The 21,553-nt window shown below is 50.8% G+C and overlaps 1 protein-coding gene across 1 annotated transcript in view; it reads left to right on the forward strand.

Annotated features, from left to right (window-relative positions):
- The window catches only part of DSCAML1 (DS cell adhesion molecule like 1), a 314,580-nt gene extending 295,106 nt beyond the window's left edge, over positions 1-19,474 (forward strand). The window contains exons 20-33 of the mRNA XM_084782627.1: positions 1,481-1,620; positions 6,254-6,407; positions 7,997-8,114; positions 8,408-8,571; positions 8,813-8,911; positions 9,473-9,661; positions 10,297-10,584; positions 12,405-12,560; positions 15,287-15,317; positions 15,501-15,619; positions 15,854-16,006; positions 16,975-17,169; positions 17,744-18,055; positions 18,443-19,474. Of these exons, the coding sequence (XP_084638753.1) occupies positions 1,481-1,620; positions 6,254-6,407; positions 7,997-8,114; positions 8,408-8,571; positions 8,813-8,911; positions 9,473-9,661; positions 10,297-10,584; positions 12,405-12,560; positions 15,287-15,317; positions 15,501-15,619; positions 15,854-16,006; positions 16,975-17,169; positions 17,744-18,055; positions 18,443-18,918 (2,594 nt within the window). The 3' untranslated portion in view covers positions 18,919-19,474. The remainder of the gene's footprint in view (positions 1-1,480; positions 1,621-6,253; positions 6,408-7,996; positions 8,115-8,407; positions 8,572-8,812; positions 8,912-9,472; positions 9,662-10,296; positions 10,585-12,404; positions 12,561-15,286; positions 15,318-15,500; positions 15,620-15,853; positions 16,007-16,974; positions 17,170-17,743; positions 18,056-18,442) is intronic.
- The last annotated feature ends 2,079 nt before the right edge of the window (positions 19,475-21,553 follow it).

Below are 21,553 nucleotides of genomic sequence, written 5' to 3' on the forward strand. Positions count from 1 at the left end.
GAGAAGCCCCAGAAACGTGTGGGCCTCCTATCCTGACATATGAAGTGGTGGAAAAACAAAACAAAACAAAAAGAGAAAATCCCTGTTTTGAACAAGGTGAAAAGTGAGGATGGGCACATGCACTGTGTCATATGTGCATATACACACACGCACATGATAGCTAATATAAATAAATATATATATTGATAGAAAATGAAAAGTATAGAATGCCACCTGCCTAAAGCTAGAATATCAATATCAGACCTAGGATATGGAGGAAGAAGGACACCTGGTTACAAGATTCCATCTACTAGGCAGAGAAACAGCTCTGGATTTGTATGGTCTCACGATGTAACTTCAAAACTCATTCCAACAAGCCTAACATCATGGTACACACTTGGTCCTAGCACCTGGCAGGCAGAGGCAAGAGGATCATAAATTCAAGGCCAACTAGTGAGATCCTATCTCAAAAAATCAGATAGATAAGTAGATAATTGAAAGATGGTGACCACGGATACATAGATACATAGACAGAGCATCACTTTAGCTGGCCCCAAATCTTTGACCACTTCCTAGGGAGAAGTCACTGTGGCTCCCAAGCTGAGAGCTGGCAGACAGAAGGCAAAAACAGAGGCTTCTTGCCATCTATTGAGCATCGTCTATGCAGTACTGCTGTCCTGGGTGCTTTGCTTTACCTCACATTAGTTCTCACCCCAGCCCTTTAGTGGGATTCTCACCTCCACATGGATGGAGTCAGCGAGGCTGAATGGTGTACAATTACTACCCCCAAAGAAACATAAAAAATGGCAGGGGGTGGGCAGAGAACAATAGGGCGGAGAGAGGGGTGGGAAGTGTGGCTGAGACAGAAAGCTACCATTCTCCCAGGCAGGACCCTAGGCCTCCAGTCACTCTGGGCAGACTCAAAGAAAAGTCAGGGCCACTCTGAGTCAATATGAGCCTCTGGAGTGGGTGGGTTTCTGAGTTCACGTGCCGGGTACACTTCCCTGAAAACAGAAAGGATCTTGCCAGAACACAAGGCAATACCCTGGGCCCACAGCAAAAAGCAGTGTGTGGTCCCAGCCTAGAGGAACTCACAGGCATAAAAGAGCAAAGTGGCCAGTGTCAGTGTCAGTGGGAGTGGGGAGGAGTCCTCCACACAGGCCTGTCTTCAGTAAGGGCACTGGGGTGCAAGGATTACGGTCAGAGGCAACATGCGTTCTTACTGTCTTCTATTCCTCTGTGATCTACACATCTGCCCTGGCCAAACACTTGTGAAGCTGGCCCCTTTGCCAGCCTGCATCTCAGAGCCTGTCACATCCCCTCATGGTCACCCTGCCCTCCCGCCTTGTAAGCCATGCTGGGCCCTCCTTCTCTAGCCCAAAGCTCTGGGGGGGGGGGTCCCCTCTAAGGAGCTCTTCAAGACTCACTCACTGCCCGCCTCCACACCATTCCGCAAGTGTGAACTCTCATCTCTAGACTGACCAGATCTCTTCTTACTCAGTCCCAGGTCCACCTGCTGGCATTAAAGCCGTCCCTTCATCGGCTAGCAGTGTGGTCGTGTCCTGGCTGCCCCCAACCAAACCCAACGGGGTGATCCGCAAGTACACCATCTTCTGTTCCAGCCCCGGGTCCGGCCAGCCGGTAAGTGGTAAGAGGGACAGACAGGGGAGCAGATCACATCAGTCAGCTTTCGGGTTAAACTCTGGGACTTTTCTGTGTCTGCTTTTCTGTGAATCATAGTTTAGGATGGGTGCCGGACAAGATGGCTCGCTGGCTAAGGGCCCCTACTGTTAAACTCAAGGACCTGAGTCTAAGCCCGGGGATCCACACACTAGAAGATAACCTGCATCTGCCAGTTGCTTTCTGACACTACACACACGCACATCATGCTGTCCACTGACGTCATAGGTGGAGGCTTGGGGTGTGGTCTCCTCTTGAAGCTCATCACATGGTGTTGCTGGGGAGGCACTTTTTGCTCAGTGGGTGTCTGGGAAAGAAGTTGCTGGGACACGGGGCCTGCAGATGTTGCTTGAGAACACGGTGCTTCTGCTGGTGTTACACCAGGTGTGCATGCATGCTTGCACGCATACACACATACATGTACACCTTTGGAGCTGAATTTAGTTGTTTCACATTAGCATAGGCCCTTGGAATTGACCAATCAATGTTTTCAATGTGTCCTCTGTCCCCTCTCTCTCCCCCCACCACCACCCACCCGCCTCAGTTCTCACACCAACCGTTCACCATCTTTTTCATGCCATGCCTATGCCTTTGCCTTTATTGAGTCCTACTGGGGCCTATTTCTCCATCACCCAGAGGCCTTATGGACAGTAACTGTTGGCACAGCTGATTTCTGCGTTGATCTCAAAGGCCCCAAGGACCACAAGAGCAGTGTCTTTTCATCTCTGGATCCCCAGCTGTGGATTCATATCAAACATATCAGAGTCACTGATACATGTTTGATGATTGAATATCTAACAGCCTGGCCACCACTATAAAAGCCCTAGACTTGGGGTGTGTTCCCTCCCATAGCTGATGGGAGAAGGTAGCCACGTTCTAGCCTGGCCTTCATAGTCATTTCCTCTTCTGATAATGAAGTCTGTCAAAAGGACCAGTCTGTGGCAGCCTCCTGATTAACTCAGACTTTAGGAGTGTCCACTGAACAGTTGGGAACCTGTCCCAGGCGTCAGCAGTTTCTGGTCCTCATCCCTTCTCCTGCTGCTGAGGACACTGGGACTGCATCAGTAAGATTTATGTTACTGCAACAAATCCCTGAGGTAGTCAACTTGTAAAGAGGAGAGGTATGTCTTGGATTACTGCTTTGGAGGTTTCTGTCTTGGGCAGTTAACCCCATGGCCTACATGTTGGTGGTAAGACAGCACATCACGGCAGGGAGTAAGATGTGGTAAGAAGCTGCTCCTGGCTGGGAGGTAGAGGAGAGACCTTCATCCCAGGCTCCATAGTAAGACCTGTCTCAAAGACAAGAGAGGCAGGAAGGGCATGCTCTCAATGGCTTAACTCCCTCCAAGAGGGTCCAACCTTTTAAAAGTTCCACAGGCTTCCAATAGCACCACAGGCTACGCAGCAAGCCTTTCACCACATGGGCCGTTCAAGATCCCAAAGGCAGCAGAGGCGCCGTTCCTGCCTCTCTGTGTCCTGAGCATATAAGAACCTCCTCTTTCAGGGGAGACTCCATGAAAGTGTTTCACACAAGATTTATATAGAGTGATGAGAACTTCAGTTCAACTGCATGGAGAGACTGGGGAGTGAGGAGAGGGAGCCGAGCTGAGCTCAGTGAGGTCTGCGGGGAAAGATCATTCTGTATAATACAGTCCACACTCCAAGACACTGAATGACCACTCACATAAGAGGAATTCTGGTCAGGGTGCTAGAGATGAGGGCATACTCACATGCAAAAGACATGGGAAACCATGGTGGACGTGCGGGCTTAGAAGCAGGTGACCATGAGACTGTGTGTGCTCATACACCCTGGTGTGTGCATTAGAACATGTGCACACAGATGCATGGCTCATGGTGAGTGACTGGGGGCAGTCAAAGCTACGTCGGACAGGGTGAAACTCTACCAAATATTTCCGTGCAGTGGCTGTGTTTCTCTTTTTTACAAAAATAATAGCCAGGCCCAACGAGATGGCTCAGTGGGTAAAGGTGATTGCTACCAAGTCTGACAAGCTGAGTTCAATCCCCAGAAACCACGTGGCAGAGAGAACCAACTTCTATATGTGCATGCATGCATTCACACACTAAATGGATAAGTAAGTAAAATAAACTAGTAAATAATAGGGCTGGAGAGATGGTACACTGGAAAAAAGGCCTTGCCATGAGAGCCTAACAAGCTGAACCCACAGCAGAAGGAGAGAACAATTTCCTGAAAGTTGTTCTCTGACCTATATGTGCACGCGTGCATACACACACACACACACACACACACACGCATGCGCGCGTGCACCCACACATGCACAAGACACATACATACATAAATAAGTACTATAAGAAACTCCATAAAATGCAGAAAAAGGCACAAAAGGAAACTTATGTTACTATGTTCTCCTCTTAAACATGAGTACTGATAGTCTTTCAATAAATAGCCCTCCAGGGTTTTGGGGGGGAGTAGGGGAGACAGGGTCTCATGAAGCCAAAGCTGACCTCAGACTTCCTCTGTAGTTCAGGAAGGCTTTGGACCTCTGACTTCCTTTCCTCCATCTTCCAAGTGCACATACCTCCTGTTGTTCACATGAAAACATGAGTTTGGTCCCCAGCACCCACCTAAAAAGCCAACCACCATGGCTTGTGCCTGCAGCCCCAGCACTGAGGAGGTGAAGACAGGAAGACCCCTGGGCTCCAGGCCAAGCCAGCTAAGAGGGAAGCACAGGTCCCAGTGAGAAGCACTGTGTCAAAAAATAAATAAATAAATAAAACACAAATGAACAAACAAAAATGTGAACAGCTTCTGGAGGAAAAAAAATGCCCATGTGTTGCCCTCTGACCTCCACACATACTCACATACTCCAACATAAACACATGCACATACATACAGATATACAGACATGCACACACACATACTCAAACATGCACAAAAACCACAAAAGATCCTCAAGGGAAAGACATCTTTTCCTGCCGGGTTAAACACAAAATGTATTCTCAAGTACACACTAATACACAAGCTCCTGCACTCCACATCTATTCACACATACATGCATATGCACACACAAGCACACATGCACACACACACACACACACACACACACACACACACACACACACACACCGCTACACCCACAGAAAATGAGCTCAGGGAACTGCACTCTGATTTTCAAATAATTGTGCACTCCTTGCCTCAGGGTGACTCACAGTCACAGCCCAGAAGAGGCAAGGTTGCACGATTCCTAATCTGCAAAAAGAACTAAACCTCTCGGGGCAGAGGGGGTGGGAGGCAGAGGGAGGGGCTTGAGCCACATGGGTTACAAGCCTGGTAAGGGACAGCAAGCATCGTAGGGCCATGCACTGGCACGAATCGCACCAGTTCCCAGATGCCCTACCTGAAAAGGGCTCAGAGTGGCTCTGCACCAGTCCCCAGCAGGAATTATGGCCAAGGTTAGACACGGCATCACGTCCCCACCCCACCCCAGGAAGGCAGGAGGGATGCTGCCAAGAGACCTGTGCACATTATGAAGGTGCATGAAATTTCTCCCAGCATTTCCCTGCAGACAACCTGAGGCCAAAAAAAAGGACATTTCTTTTTTCTCTTACAAGTCTTTGGGTCCTTCAGCTCTCCCATTGGCCACGGAGAACATCCCTCGGTGACATCCATCTCTCGGCACATGTTGTGCATCCACACAGCCATGTGCAGGAGAGCCTGTGTGCAAGATCTCACGACTGCAGAGATAACTAATTACTAGCTCCCTCTGGCCTCGGGGCCCCCATCTGTTCCAGGAACTGTTCCCCATGCTTGGACTTGCGCCCTGATCTCAGAGGGGCCCCAGTGTTACCCTCTCCCCCATTCCCTGCGGCTGGCCAAAAAATAAAATAAAATGAAAGTCAGCCCCATCCGGCCGATGCCAGGGAAGAGGCTGACAGGAGGTCTACAAACTAGCGCTTATCAAAAGCGCCTTCTCAAATTCATTTCAATATCTGAGCCTCTGGTTTCCAAGGCAACATAATCTTTTCATCAAAGCAACTGGTAAAACCACTGGGATCTGATATTGTTTTGTTGGCAACTTGTCAAAACTGTCATTTGGCTTAAAAAAAAATGTTATAGATTTATGTAACCTACAAATATATATGGTGATCTATACCACTAATAATCGCTAATAAAGTGCTGCCCAGTAAAACTCTCCCTGCTGCCTCTCAACCCCTTCCTGGGAAGGGAAGAGTGTAATTAGGTGGCAGGGCTGGGAGGTGGCTAAGCAGGGGACAGGCTGGAGGGCTGACGACAGCCCTAACAAGGCAAAGGCAATCAGTTGGCTTCTCCACAGAACCTCATTCAAAATACCTATACCTGTTGGCCTGTAGCCGTAGCCACTAGAGCAAGTAAAACTCAGAGGGTTACAGAGGTTGGCCTACAAATACTGCAGGGCTGGTGCCATCGACTCCCAGGGGTAAGTCCAGCACAGGACTGCCCACTGATGCTCTCAGGCCAGGAAAGAGCACGCTGGACAGAGTCCTGGCTCTGGCCCAAGGCACAGAGGACAATGGCAGGCTGGGAGCCGAGGCAAGGCTTCTGTTTCATGTTGTGGCTTTGTCTCCCGCCCCGCAGGCTCCCAGCGAGTACGAGACAAGCCCTGAACAGCTCTTCTACAGGATCGCCCATCTGAACCGGGGACAGCAGTATCTCCTATGGGTGGCCGCGGTCACCTCTGCAGGCAGGGGGAACAGCAGCGAGAAAGTCACCATTGAGCCTGCTGGCAAGGGTGAGAGGCCTGAGCCTGGCATCTGATAGAAACTTCCAGAAGCTCATTTGCAAAATTCCTGCTCTTCCCAAATAAGGGCTGTGTCCCTTTCCCTGCTGCCTGTGACTGTGGCCATGAGGAGTTGGCCACTCTTCTCCCTCCTGCGTCCACCAAAACATAGGTCTCTGCTGCCCCCTGACTCTGGAAAAGTCACACAACAGGCTATACAGTCAGGCCCACTCTCACAGAGGCACCTTGGGTATGCTGTAAACTCTCCTCTGACTTGAGAGGGTCCCGTCCACCCCTACCACCCCCATCCACAGCAGAGCTTTGGTCTTAGTACTTAGCTCTTGAAGGAGGGGCATCTCGGGGTATGGGGCAATACTGTTAGCTTCCATGGGGCCTTTGGGACTCCAGAGAGAGCTTGGTGCTGTGACCAGCAACAGCAGGCAGAAGGTTTTCTCTGCTAACATTCTTTTATCCACCAGCAGGCTCGGGAACAGAGCAAGACCTTCTCAGGCCAGGCTTTGCCCATCTCTAATCTGGACATGAGGGGTGATCTATAGAGAGTCCCAATCTTTTAAGAGAATGAGAGCTTTGAGGGCCCAATCCAAAACCCAGTATCAACTACACAGTGCAACTATGGGCTATTCTGTCTTGGCCAGGGGAAAAGCAACAGCGAGCTTCAAATCTTCCAGTGTCTCTGGCCTCCTCCTCCTTGGTTAGCCCCTCCCCTCCCCAGCCAACCCCAAGCTCACCTGACTCTTCAGGCCAGGGTGCCAGGCCTGCCTTGTCCTAGCCCCACTCCCTGGAATGAATGAGTGAAGCCTCCCTGTTGGCCACAGGTACAGAGCCACCAAGCATCCAACTGGAGAGTCTGTGCTAAGCCAGGGGTTCACGCTTGCAGACGTCAGACGCTGAGTCTGCATGGCCAGGCCATCCAAGACCATTGCAATGTGCTGTGCTGGCCCTTGTCACTCTGAGTCAGCGCCTCTTGCACACAGTAGTCTCTGCGTCCTCACCTCCTCTCCTCAGGATGCCACCAACCCTTTCTCCACATGTCAATCACCTCTTTGGGAAGCAAAGGCGCCTAGAGCCCGCCATCTTCCCAGGACAAGGTCCTAGGACTTGAGTTCTCAGCAGAAGTCTGGCTCCTGCCTCTATGGGCATCAAATGCAAGGCTGCATTCCTACACAAACACAGCTATCCCATGAGGTGGAACAGTTGAACTACTGCACCGATGCATACTACTTGCATGCATGTATACATTACACACATGTATATACACCCTTCCCTACTCAACTTGCCCTTCTTGTGCGCCTTGCCCCTGCTAGAACACCATCACTACCTAGATGGCCCGGAATCCTGGGAGATCTCCCCATCCACTGTCTCCTTCAAAGTCAGCAGACCTTGGGTCCCATCAGTTCCTGTCTTGAGTTCCGGCACACTGGCACCCATCTTGTCACAAGACCACCTCCACCAAAGCAGCCAGTTTATGCAAAAGTCTCCCCTGACTTGCATTTGTTAATGTGGGGAGCCCTATGAAAGGGGCTAGGGGACTGTGAAGGGTAAAAAAAAACAGGCTGGCCTCCATGTTCTCCTTCCTATAGCGCCAGCAAAGATCATCTCATTTGGAGGCACTGTCACAACACCCTGGATGAAAGATGTCCGGCTGCCTTGCAATTCGGTGGGAGATCCAGCCCCAGCTGTGAAGTGGACCAAGGACAGGTACGTGGCAGGCCCTGAGGTGGTCCTACAGGACATGTGGTAATGCTCATAGCAGTTTACACAGCACTGGCCCTGCCCACACACACACACCCAGACAGTAACCTTCTTCCTGGGTGGGTGAAGGGACAGAGACTCACTGGAAATTCCAGGGAAGTATTGACCAAAACCCCAAGAACCCACGATCCCCTGCAAGACTCCTCCTGCCTCTCTTCTGTTTGCCCCCCACATGAGGAGGGAGGGCCCCAGGACTAGGGGATGTGTGCCATAACCCATGCCGCCTCCTCACCTGGCAGTGAAGACTCAGCAATCCCCGTGTCCTTGGATGGACACCGGCTCATCCACACAAACGGCACACTGCTGCTTCGCGCTGTGAAGGCTGAGGACTCGGGCTATTACACCTGCACGGCTACCAACACTGGTGGCTTTGACACCATCATCGTCAACCTTCTGGTGCAAGGTGAGGCTCGGCAAGGCAGGTGGTTTGAGTGGTATCAGGGACAGGACTCCCCATCCTGTTAAGGAGACTGAATCACAGAGAAAGCCAACCTTGGGTGTTGGGGAGGCAAACCCTGGTGGACCCGAGGTGGGAAGGGAAGGGGAGGCAGGAGGAACGAGAAGGGATGTGGAAGAGCCAGCGCCTTCATGTTGGGACCCTCTGTACCCCCTTTCCACTGAGAGCTGGTCGCTTTGTCTCACAGTTCCCCCGGACCAGCCCCGTCTCACTGTCTCCAAAACCTCTGCCTCTTCCATCACCCTGACCTGGATTCCAGGGGACAATGGGGGCAGCTCTATCCGAGGTAAGGAGGAGATGGCAGCATTCCCCTATTTCTAACACTTGGTCCCATAATCCCTGAGGAAGATCTAGGGGTGATTCGGACCATGAGGTACTCAAGCGCATGGAAAGTGCTCCCATCCCCTCCATTTGTGAACGGAGCACATCTAAAGTGCTTTCCTCTCTGGGCCTTGGACTCCCCAGCCTTTCAAAGCAGACAAACATGACATCAGTGCCTCTCAAACAAGAGTATGTGTGACTCAGCGGAGATCTTGTAAGAATGTGGCTCAGTTTGAGGTAGGGCTAAAAATGTACTTCCTAAAAGCTCTTTCTAAATGGAGACCCTGCTGGTCAGGGCCTCCCTGCCCCTCCTAGAACAGTTAATGTCTTAGGCCTCCCAGATCTCTAAACCTAAAGCTAGAGCTGTGGAGAGACCCAGACTCACACAGCATTAGAATGGAAAGCCTCCAGCTTTGCATCTCATTTGCATATATGCCCATCCCTATGACCTCTGCTGGAGTCAAGGCAGGGTTTCTGCTGCCCTGCCTTTCACTGCTTTGCCCACTGGAGCCAACCCCTCCCGCAGGCTTCGTGCTGCAGTACTCGGTGGATAACAGCGAGGAGTGGAAGGATGTGTTCATCAGCTCCAGCGAGCGCTCCTTCAAGCTAGACAGCCTCAAGTGTGGCACATGGTACAAGGTGAAGCTGGCGGCCAAGAACAGTGTGGGCTCTGGGCGCATCAGCGAGATCATCGAGGCCAAGACCCATGGGCGAGGTGAGGCCGGCTCGGGGGCGGGGGGGGGGGGGGCTTGGCGATGAAGGACAGGGCCCAAGGAGGGAGGTGGGTGGAGTGGAGAGCCCACAGTAGGGCCAGACGATGGAGCCAAGTGCATAGGGGGCTCAAGGGAGGAGACCCAGCTTCTTTCCTAGTTCCTATCGCTAGAGCATCTCGGTGTATTCTCCCTAGGCGAAACTGATCTGAACTGGTGGGGGGGGGGGGGCGGTCCGTAGCTGATATGCCTGAACACCTGGGTTCAGTCCCCAGCACCACATAAACTGTAGTCCTAGCACTTAGAGGTGGCAGAAAGGAAATCGGAAAATTCAAAGTCACCTTTGGCTGCATAGGGAGTTAGAGGCTAGCCTGGGCTACCTAAGACCTTGTCAAAATTTAATCAATTATCTAAAAGATCCTACTTCCCTACCAGGGAGTGTCAGAAAGTTGGCGATCTTCCTTCCTTCTGTCTCTCACCCTTCAGTGCTGGGCCCCCACTTGTAGGGCCTTACCTCTTCTTGCTTCTACAATCCTGGGGTGCCCCTACTGCAGTCCCAGCTGCCCCCAAGAAAAGCTTTCCCAGATGAAAGAATCCCTTCCGTCTAGGGCACCCTAATGTCTCTCTTTCTCCTTCCCAGAACCTTCCTTCAGCAAAGACCAGCACCTCTTTACCCACATCAACTCCACACATGCTCGGCTCAACCTGCAGGGCTGGAACAATGGCGGCTGCCCCATCACGGCCATTGTTCTGGAATACCGGCCCAAGGGGACCTGGGCTTGGCAGGGTGTCCGGGCCAACAGCTCCACAGAGGTGTTTCTGACAGAACTGCGAGAGGCCACGTGGTATGAGCTCCGCATGCGGGCTTGTAACAGCGCTGGCTGTGGCAACGAGACCGCCCAGTTTGCCACCCTGGACTACGATGGCAGTGAGTTGGAAAAGATGGGATGGGACAGCCCCTAGGTATCTAAAAAGAAGGACAAATGAAAGCAGACAGGAATAAACCCAGGGTAGAGGACTAAGGAGCAAGACAGAGGGCCATCTGATTGCTAGCAGGTGGGTAAGTAGGCAGATCAACTGAGGGGCCAGTCCTGACAGGCAAATGAAAGTCTTTGAACAAGATGCAGTTCCTGATGTCCATTGCTTCTGGGAGATGGAACTGAGGTCCCGCCCCCTCAGGACTCTGCTAACGGAGTGTATTACTCAGAATGGACAGCCTGGGCTGGAAAGATGGCTCAGTGGTTAAGACCACTGCCTGCTCTTCCAAAGGACCGGGGTTCAATTCCCAGCACCCACATGGCAGCTCACAACTGTCTGTAACTCCAAGATCTGACATCCTCACACCAACACACATAAAATAAATAAAAAATATTTAAAAAAAAAAAAAAGAATGGATAGCCTGTTTTGCAATAATAAATACTAAGAGGTTGGTGGCTCCACCCACTGAAGTCTTCTCTTGTTCTGAGAAAGCTGATTGGCTACCACCTTTTAGCTATACCATCTTGAACATGGCCCCTCTCCCAAAGAAAAAAGGCACATCAGTTCTTAACTGACTTAAAGGGGCAAGTTTTCATAACTTTTTCATGTGTACATACATGTGTGTATGTTAGGGACCACACCCAGGGCTTTGCTCTAGCTAAAAAAAAAAAAAAAAAATCACATGGTTTTTTTACCCTCTGTTGTACCAACTAATAATGTGACCCTAATCTAACTGCAAGGAAGTCTGGAAATGTACCAAGAACATGGTGAGCACCTAAATGGTATCTCATAGGGATGCTTCAGAGAGAGGAGGGGTGGGGAGGGAGGGAGGGATGGACAGAGAGAGAGAGAGAGAGAAAGAAGAAGAAGAAGGAGGAGGAGGAGGAGGAGGAGAAAGGGAGAGAAAGAGAGAAGAAAGGAGGGAGGGAGGGAGGAAGGAGGGATAGAGAGAGAGACAGAGAGAGAGGGGGAGGGAGGGAGGGAGGGAGAGTGTGAGAGAGGAAGAAGGAGGGAGAGTCAGAGAAAGAGAGAGAGAAAGAGGCATTGTAGGAAAAGAAAGCTGAGCTCCTAGGGACCGATTGTCAGAAGCTAAATTAAGTCCACCTATATAGGAAACAGAATGAAAACAGTCTCAGGAGATAGGCCCCAGCAACAAAGTCTTCAAGCGGGAGATGACTCTTAAACACAGCTTGGGAAACAGGCAAGGACTGGGGTTTGGCAGAGGTTCATATGGGTGGACTCTATCCTTGCCTTCATGCAGGCACCCAGAGACAGAAAATGCTGCTTGTGATGCTGGTAACAGGGACAGAGTGAGGAGAGACGAAGGAGTTTATTCTCCATCAGGGAAGAGACTGCAGGGATCCACCCTCTCCTGACTGATCTCCTTGCCTTGTTCCTCCCCTGCCCAGCTAGATATGGGAATGTAATCTCATCAATCCCTACTCCTGGGTTAAACGTAAGACCTGGCCAGGCAGGAAAATAACCCCGAGAGAGATCGGGAAAGTCCTAAAACAGAGCCAGAAAGTCATTAAGATAGCGATAGAAAAAAAAAAAAGAAGAAGATAGCGATAGAGCTATGCAACTGCTCGCAGCTGTCCTGAGGGGGACCAGAATTTAGGGAAGCAGAGGGGAGGGTTTACAGCTCTGGATTGGGGGTGGGGGTGGGGTTGGAGACCGACCGAGGACAACAGAAGTCAGCAGCAGGCTTCCCCACCCGTGGGACTGTGCAAGCTCACGGCATCCCTGGGTTCTCTTCTCTGCCCCACTCAGGCACCATCCCACCCATCAAGTCTGCTCAAGGTGAAGGCGACGACGTGAAGAAGCTGTTCACCATTGGCTGCCCTGTCATCCTGGCCACGCTGGGGGTGGCGCTGCTCTTTGTCGTCCGCAAGAAGAGGAAGGAGAAACGGTTGAAGCGGCTCCGAGGTAGGGAGCTTCCCCTCCCCCTCCCCCTCCCCCCCTACCCCTCCGCTTTCAGGAAGAGAGGGCGCTGACTTCCAGCAACAATGGCCACCCTTCAGTGGAGCACAGAACTACCTGGGCAAGGGACAGAGTCTGTGTCCCCTGGAAGCAAGACCTGCCACTCAAACCTTAAGTCTCCTCAGTTGTGCATAGTTTCTCCTCTGTGTTCCCAGGAGTTTGTGCCTGCACCGAGCAGGGCTGACAGTTACACAGGCCTACAATGGTAAAGCTGTATCGGTTATTAACGTATGCAAGTTCCATATTGGCTGGCAGATACATCTCTCTAGGAACCTGTTCAATTCCTGGCCAGGGAGTTTCCATGAATGCCATCCTCTTTCAACACGTAACACCATAGCCTGGCATGGATGGCTCTCATGTTCCTTGGCTGTCCCAGGACCTGGCTCAGTATCAGGCACTTACTAGTTACTTCATGTTTGCTCGATCCCTTGACAAATATTTGAGTCTGATGCAGAGTTGGTACTGTTGAAGGACAGAGACGCAGAGATGAAGGGGCAAGCCACATATATTTAAAGCATTCACTATGTAGCATGAGAAACCAGGGAACAATAGTAGCACAGAAGAGGCAATTGTTAACCTCCCCATGGGGAGAGGAAGGAAGAATGGATCCTTCAGTGAACAGCTGGGTGAATGGGTGCTTAGATCGTTGGATGTTGACTGAGCACTTAAATGGATGGTTGAATATCTGGTTAATAGAAAGATGTATAAATACAAGAATGGGTAGATAAATGGCTTGTTGAAGGTTTGGGTACGTAAATGGTTAAGTGAGTAGGTGGGTGGGAGGATGAGTATTTTGATGGATAACAGGTAACAAGTTGATGCATGATATAGCCATCCAAATAGATGGTTTTAAAAAGTAGCTAGGGCTGGAGAGATGGCTCAGTGGTTAAAGAGCACTGTCTGCTCTTCCAGAGGTCCTGAGTTCAATTCCCAGCAACCATGTGGTGGCTCACAACCATCTACAGTGAAATTTGGTGCGCTCTTCCAGCATGCACGTGTACACACAGATAGAGCACTCATATACATAAAATAAATAAATAAGCCGGGCGTGGTGGCACACGCCTTTAATCCCAGCACTTGAGAGGCAGAGACAGGCAGATCACTGTGAGTTCAAGGCCAGCCTGGTCTACAAAGTGAGTCCAGGACAGCCAAGGCTACACAGAGAAACCCTGTCCCGGAAAAAACCAAATAAATAAATCTTTTTTTAAAAAATAACTACATGGTGAGATAATGATATGAATGATGGGTGATTACATGGTGGTATGGATAGTTAGTTGGATGTATAAATAGAAAAATGGCTGGATATTGAGTGCACTGTTGCAGAGATGAGTCAATAGTTGGCGTTTTGTTTGGGTAGATGATTAAGGTCAATGAGAGGTCTGGAGATATAGTAAGTTGGAAGTGCTTGCCTAGCATACATGTACCCTAGGGTATGATCTTCAGCACTGCAGGAGCTAGGCATGATGATGTACATCGGTAAGCTTAGTGCTTAGGAGGGTAGAGCAGCAGGATCAGAAATTTCAGAAGACTATTCTTGACTACAAAAGGAATTTTTAAAAAATAGATAGTTGGACCACTGGGTGAGTGGATGGATGGATATTTTGATGGCTGGGTGAGTGCTTGGGTAGACAGGTAGATGGCTTGTTGGATGCAGGCATCCCGCTATCTCCACTTTGATAGGTCACTCTCTCTGCTTCTGGGCTCTAATACATTAGATAAACCCTTTGCTTCCTCTCTCTCCCAGTATCATCACCTAAGAGTCCCCGTGAGATTCAAGGCATCTTTGAGATAGGGCATGGACTCTCGAATGTATTCATGGACCTTGGGGCACAGATACCCTAGAGCAGCAGTTCTCAACCTGTGGGTCATGACCTTTGTGGACGTATATCAGATAGTTACATGATGATTCACAACATTAGCAAAATCACAGTTATGAAGGAGCAACAAAATAAGTTTATGGTTGGGAGGGGGGTTCACCACAACATGAGGAACTGTATAAGTGGGCACCATTAGGAAGGTTAAGATCCGATGCCCACTAGAGGAAGACATGTTAAGTCTCTTGCTGGTGTGAGAGCTTAGACCTAGTGCTTCTCACTGACCACCTCTGCCTCATCCAATAGTCTCCCCTTTTCCCAAGAGACAGCTGAGGAGCCTTCACTTACGCTATGGATGCCATAGCATCTTGTTAAATTCATGAAGAAGACAGAGCACCGAAGATGTCCCCTCTCCTTAGGGGACATCTATTAGATAAATAAATAAATAGATAGCTATTAGATAAATAAACAAATAGATAAACAATAATAATATCCTTAAGGGAAGGGAACCAGGCCTAAGCCAACAGCAAACTGGGAACATGAAATCATAAATATTTTGTTTATTTATTTTATATATGAGTGCTCTGTACATACAGCTGCATGCCAGAAGGGATCAGATTCCAGTATAGATGGTTGTGAGCCACCATGTGGTTTCCGGGGGTTGAACTCAGGACCTCTGGAAGAACAGTCAGTGCTCCTCCATCTCTCCAGCCCATCATTGCTATCTTGAAGGTCTTTATCTTACTCCATCCACTCTTTAGACCATTGTCATTTTAGACAATGTCCCCTCTTCATCCACATGGCTTTTCCTGCTCAAACTCCCATCTCACCCAGCTACCTCTCTCTACTGTTTTGCAGATGCTAAGAGTTTGGCAGAAATGCTGATAAGGTAGGTGTCACTTTTCGGCTTTCTCTTTGCTCCCCTCTCCCTACCCCCTCCCTCAGTCATCCCCCCCCCTTCCCAATACTGAAGCCATCCAAAGAGGGTTCTATTGACCCTTTGATCTGTAAAGCTCCCTACACCAACTTTCTTTGGTTCCTGAGCCACCCACTTCCTTTTCTTCTTCCACAGCAAGAACAACCGAAGCTTCGACACCCCTGTGAAAGGGCCACCCCAGGGTCCACGGCTCCACATTGACATCCCCAGGGTCCAGCTGCTCATTGAGGACAAGGAGGGCATCAAGCAGCTGGGTGAGTGACCTGTTCTAGGTGTGCTTCCCCAGGACACAACCCACAGAGGACAACTGCAAGCTCCATGGCCACGCCCAGAGCCCAGCAGAACCCCCACCCACTCCGCATAACCCTGGGGTTCTTCTCCAAGGCCAACTTTCCTCTTCTTCCAATGGAGAGTGCTGCTGGTGTCAGCATTGGAGAAAGAAAGAAATAATTGAGGAGGACTTCAGGGGATTGTTTTTCTCTCTCTAGGAGATGACAAGGCCACCATCCCTGTCACGGACGCTGAGTTCAGCCAAGCTGTCAACCCACAGAGTTTCTGTACTGGTGTCTCTTTGCATCATCCAGCCCTCATCCAGAGCACGGGACCCCTCATCGACATGTCAGACATCCGGCCAGGAACCAGTATGCATTAATCCCAAAGAGCTGGGGCTGGGGGGGGGGGGGAGTTTCACTCCGCATGGGGTAGAGTTGATATTTTTATTTTTAATTTTTATAAGAAAGGAAGGAAGGGCTGGGAAGCTGGCTCAGTCCATAAAACACCTGTGCAAAAGCCTGGCGACTTTGGTTGGATCCTGGTCCTGCATAAAAAGCCAGGGACAGAGGCACACATCTGTAATACATCAGCTCTGGAGATACATAGGCAGGCCCACCCTTAGAGCTCACTGCCCAGGCAGACTAGCCAAATTGGTGAGCTCCGGTTTCAGTGAGGGACCCTATCTCAAAAGATTAGAAGGTGGAAGACAACAGACGTCAACCTCTGGCTTCCACACACAAACACACACAGGCACACACATGAGCACGTATGCACACACACATACTTAGAGCAAGCATAGAAATGGAATCGGACAGGAGAGTAGACAAGGCTCTGGAATTCAAAGTCTGGAGGCCTTGGCTGTAGACACCCTACTTATAAATGACCTTGGGCACCGCTAACCTTGTCTCTCTAGCTCTTGGTTTCCTTACTTAGAATTCTGGGGCAAGGGTTTGTGCTCTCCAAGGGCTTTCTGTCACAAACAGTGACTCCAGATGCCAAGAGCCCACATCAAGGACAGAGGCATAAAATGGTTAGAAGACAGCAGCACAGAGCATCGCCTTCTTTGCCATGTGAAAGGAAATGCTGGGGTGGGGTGGGGGGTCAGGATCCCCCCCCACACACTACTCCTACAGTTTTTCTGTCACTCTTCTCCTGTGGAAAATTACATGGTCAGGAAAGCTGCTTGGCCAGCCTTCCCGGGGTGGGGGGCGGGGAGGCTCTGTGGCTGCTCCTGCCGTCGACCCTTGCTCCCCACTGCTCGTTGTGCCAAGTGCCAGCTGCCAGTGCCTAAGTGCCCTCAGTTGGTAGGTGCTACCTCTCGCCTCCCTCTGTGTAGATCCGGTGTCCCGGAAGAATGTGAAATCAGCCCACAGCACCCGGAACCGGTACTCAAGCCAATGGACCTTGACCAAGTGCCAGGCCTCCACCCCTGCTCGGACCCTCACCTCTGACTGGCGCACTGTGGGCTCCCAGCATGGCGTTACTGTCACTGAGAGTGACAGCTACAGTGCCAGCCTATCCCAGGACACAGGTGTGTCTAGACGCCTGCCTGCGCCCCTTCCATCCTCCTCTGGCTCCCCTCACTCACTGCCCACTCCTTTTTCCCAGTTCCTTTCTAACTACCCTGTTGTCTAACATTCACAACGCTTTCCTTCAGCTAGCCACTGACTCTCAGTGTGGTGGGGGTTGGGGAGGGGGGACATTTGACCTTGCTTGGACAGGGTTTTATTTTGATTTCCCCCAAAAAATAATTAGAAAAAAAAAAGGTGCACTGGACATTTGTGTGTGTGTGTGTGTGTGTGTGTGTGTGTGTGTGAGAGAGAGAGAGAGAGAGAGAGAGAGAGAGAGAGAGAGAGAGAGAGAGAGAGAGAGAGCGCTGATATTCCAGGGGTTGGTTGCTTATTTTTGAGGCTGAAAAATATTCTATATTTTATAAGCCAATGATTTCACTTATGCCACCACTACCACCCTCACCAGAGAGAACAGGATCTTCAATCCTGATGCCCTCACGGCCAGGCTTTCAGATGGCTGCTTGAATTAGGGATAGCGCCACGCCCACCCCATAACCTACTCTCCTCTCAACCCCACCCCTTCCATGGGTCCAGACAAAGGACGGAACAGCATGGTGTCAACTGAGAGTGCTTCCTCCACCTATGAGGAGCTGGCCCGGGCCTATGAGCACGCCAAGCTGGAGGAGCAGCTGCAGCACGCCAAGTTTGAAATCACAGAGTGCTTCATCTCGGACAGCTCCTCAGACCAGATGACCACAGGCACCAACGAGAATGCCGACAGTATGACGTCTATGAGCACGCCCTCGGAGCCTGGCATCTGCCGCTTCACTGCCTCTCCACCCAAGCCCCAGGATGCTGACCGGGGCAAGAACGTGGCTGTGCCCATCCCTCACCGAGCCAACAAGAGTGAGTACTCAGCCCACACCCCCTGTTCTGGGCCCCTGCCTCCCAGCACCACAGCGCTATCTAGATTACATCTTGCCAGCCTAGCCTGGATCCCTGACAGTGCAAGACCAGGCATGTGAGAACAGCTGAGAACCGTGTTCTGCCTTAACTTCTTCATATCTCTGTTTAAAACAAGTCAGTTAGCCTCTCTGACCTTAATTTTCTTATTTGTATAATTCAAATGATACTATCTCTTTTGCATTTAAAAAAAAATCACATACATGATTGACACCTGGGAGGAGCCTATTACATCGTGGTCATCCCTTTAGTGTGGCAAGGGCAGACAGGGATTTAGTGAATGTGTCCCCAGGCTTCTGGTTCTGATATCCTCTGCCTCTGTGATCGCAGGTGACTACTGCAACCTGCCACTGTACACCAAGTCAGAGGCCTTCTTCCGAAAGACAGATGGACGAGAGCCCTGCCCTGTGGTCCCACCCCGAGAGGCCTCCATGAGGAACCTGACTCGAGCCTACCACACCCAGGCCCGGCACCTCACTCTGGACCCTGCCAGCAAGCCCTTGGGCCTCCCCCATCCAGGAGCCCCTGCTGCCACCTCCACGGCCACCTTACCTCAGAGGACTCTGGCCATGCCGGCCCCCCCAGCCAGCACGGCACCCCCGGCACCTGGCCCTACTCCAAGTGAGCCCCCTGCCGGCCCTAGCGCTGCCCCTCCGGTTCCCAGCACTGAACCTCCACGGGCCGGAGGCCCACACACCAAAATGGGAGGCTCCAGGGACTCACTACTGGAAATGAGCACCCCGGGAGTAGGGCGTTCTCAGAAACAGGGGGCTGGGGCCTATTCCAAATCCTACACCCTGGTGTAGAAACGCTGACATCAGACAGGCCCTGCACTGGGACCTCTACGCCTCCAGCCCTCACACACCAGCGTGGCTGAATAATTTATATTCAACTCACAGAACAACAACAACAAAAGACGTCAAAAAGAAACCCCCAAGTCATGAACACTTGTACATAGGACTCTTTTGTACAAATGAAACTATTTTCTTCTTCTTCTCCATGAAGCCAGGGCACAAAACAAGTCAAATCCTCTACCCCCACAAAATCCGTGTGGAGAGATATATACATATATAGGCAGAAGGGAACACAGTGACAATCTATATATCTATATATTTCTCTCACCTCCTTTTGAGACAGAGGCACAACGACAGCAAAAAAACTTTTTTTTTGCCCTCCTCCTCACCTGCCCCCTTCCAACTAGGTGATTTTGACAAAGACCAAAATCCCAACTCAGAGACACTGCATGCCATTTTACTGTCCCAAGAAAACCAGGAGTTGCTTCAATTTGCAGATGCTTATGTGTTAATACCTTTTTCTATGAAAAAAGACCCAGCGCTGTGTGCAATAAAGGTTATGTTTCTACGTGGTGGCTTTTTTTTCCCATCTGGCAAGGGCCAGTGGGGAGGGTGGAGAGACCTCTTGTACCAGGCCCCGGCTTTGACTCCATGCTGGAAGCTCTTTTTAAAGGCGTTCAGTTAGCCAGGGTACATCTATCCAGCGTGCTTTTGTTCTCAGATCCGTGCTGGGTTCTAAGAGGCGACCAGCTCCGTGGCTTTGAGCAAGTGCCTAAGCCCCTCTGAGCCAGTTTTCTTGTCTGCAGGTGAGAGGCATGTGATGCCCCATGCGAGGAAGCAACCTCAGCGAGCATGTACTGGAAAGCCTAGAGCAGGCAGTGGGAGTCCCCTGGCTCCCAGGAGAGCCAGGGCAGCGAGGGGAGCACAGCTGCATGAACCACTGGTGCACAGTTACATGAGGAGTACAAATAAGTATGTTATATAGTGCTTGGGCTAACAAGGCGTGGAGAGGAGAGGTCGCTGGAGGTCAGGGGGTGAAAAGAGACTCAGAGAGACAACAGTTTTGGAGGGACTCGGCAACTCGAACACCAGAGAAAAAGAAAAGTGTCCCATGGAATATTTCATTGTACAGTGATAGCATTTCTGGTGACAGGGAACATCTCGGGCGACCTCCCACCACGGCTGCAAAGGTTTGGAGTAGCAGAGAAACAAGAAAGGCCTTGAGCTAAAGGCCAGCAGCAGATCCAAAGTGTGCTCCTCCACTGGGGACCAGCCCCGGGGAGACAGGGCTGTGGATCTGGAAGGAAGGTGGTTTGATATCTGCTGTTTCTGAAGGTGACAGAGGACTGAGAAGGGACCAACAGGTGGCATAGAGAGGGAAGCATGCGGGCAGAATGCAGACAGGTCTCACCAAGCAGCCTGGACCATAAGGATTCGCGTGAACAGCCATAGTAACAGGTGAGTGAAAGAGTAAAGACTCTGGAGTGAGTCCTGAGTTCCTGGAAATGTGCCCATGTCAGCCCCACACCCAAATCAGACCCCAGAGAACTGACAAACAGCTTGGTGAAAACCAAGGCCCTGGTGCCCGCTAGGAACAGGACACCTCCGGTGGCTTTGTGCACCATCTGCAGGTCATATCTGGAACTGCAGGCACAATAATAGAGAAGCTCTGTCTAGAATTAACTAAGTGGACACACACGGACACACACAAACACACACACACACACACACACACACACACACACACACACACACACACACACACACTCCAGCAGAGCACAGGCAGGAATAACTGACTCCTCAGAGCCCTCCTAGTGGCTGCAAAAGGAGACATTGTCATGAGAACATATTGTGAAGCCCTACGGGGTGTAGGGCAGGAGCCTAGTAAAATGCACTCATCACATTGCCTCATAACCTCATTGCTGATTTGGGAGACAGTGTCAGGATGTCCATTTGGCTGACAACAAAGCCAGGGCTTTCAGGGCTTAGAAATCTCTTCCAAGCTTAGAAGATCAGGATGAGATCACAACAAGGCTTTAGCTCTTAAGAGTCTGTTTCCTGAGTCACACTACCTGATGTCCCACCGTCCATGTCCATGATGTCCCACGTCTGCCATAAGGATGCTGCCACTAGAAGAATCCACCCATAAGCAAGCTGGACTGAAACAGGTAAGCAATGGATACGGAGCGGTCTGGTCAGATGAGCCTTGGTGCGGCCTGGATGGTATGGGGAGCACTGCACACTTCTCTGTGGGGAGACACAGTCATGGTGGAGGCTGCCGGGGAAGGTCCAGGGCCCAAGGAGGACTGTATATGTTAGAGTGAGCAGGGAAACTTGCAAGTCAAACAGGAGCCAGATAAATGTTCAAAAGAGCTGGCCCCTTGCTAAAGTACACAAGGTCTGAAAACACAGACAGAACAGTCTAGAGTGTAACTCAGTCGGGAGCACGGGTGCCTAGCAGACGTGGAGCCCCAGAGTCAGTCTGCAGCACCTCATCAGCCAGATGTGATGGTGCATGCCTATAATCCTGGCACTCAGGGCGTGGGGCCAGGAGGATCAGAAGTTTAGGATCACCCTTGGCTACCTCGAAAGTTTGAGGCCCTGACACAGGAGGAGATGAGGAGGAGAAAAAGGAAAAGGAAGAAGA

Source organism: Acomys minous (assembly GCF_964271855.1).
Source record: "Acomys minous genome assembly, chromosome: 5".
Lineage (NCBI taxonomy): Eukaryota > Metazoa > Chordata > Mammalia > Rodentia > Muridae > Acomys > Acomys minous.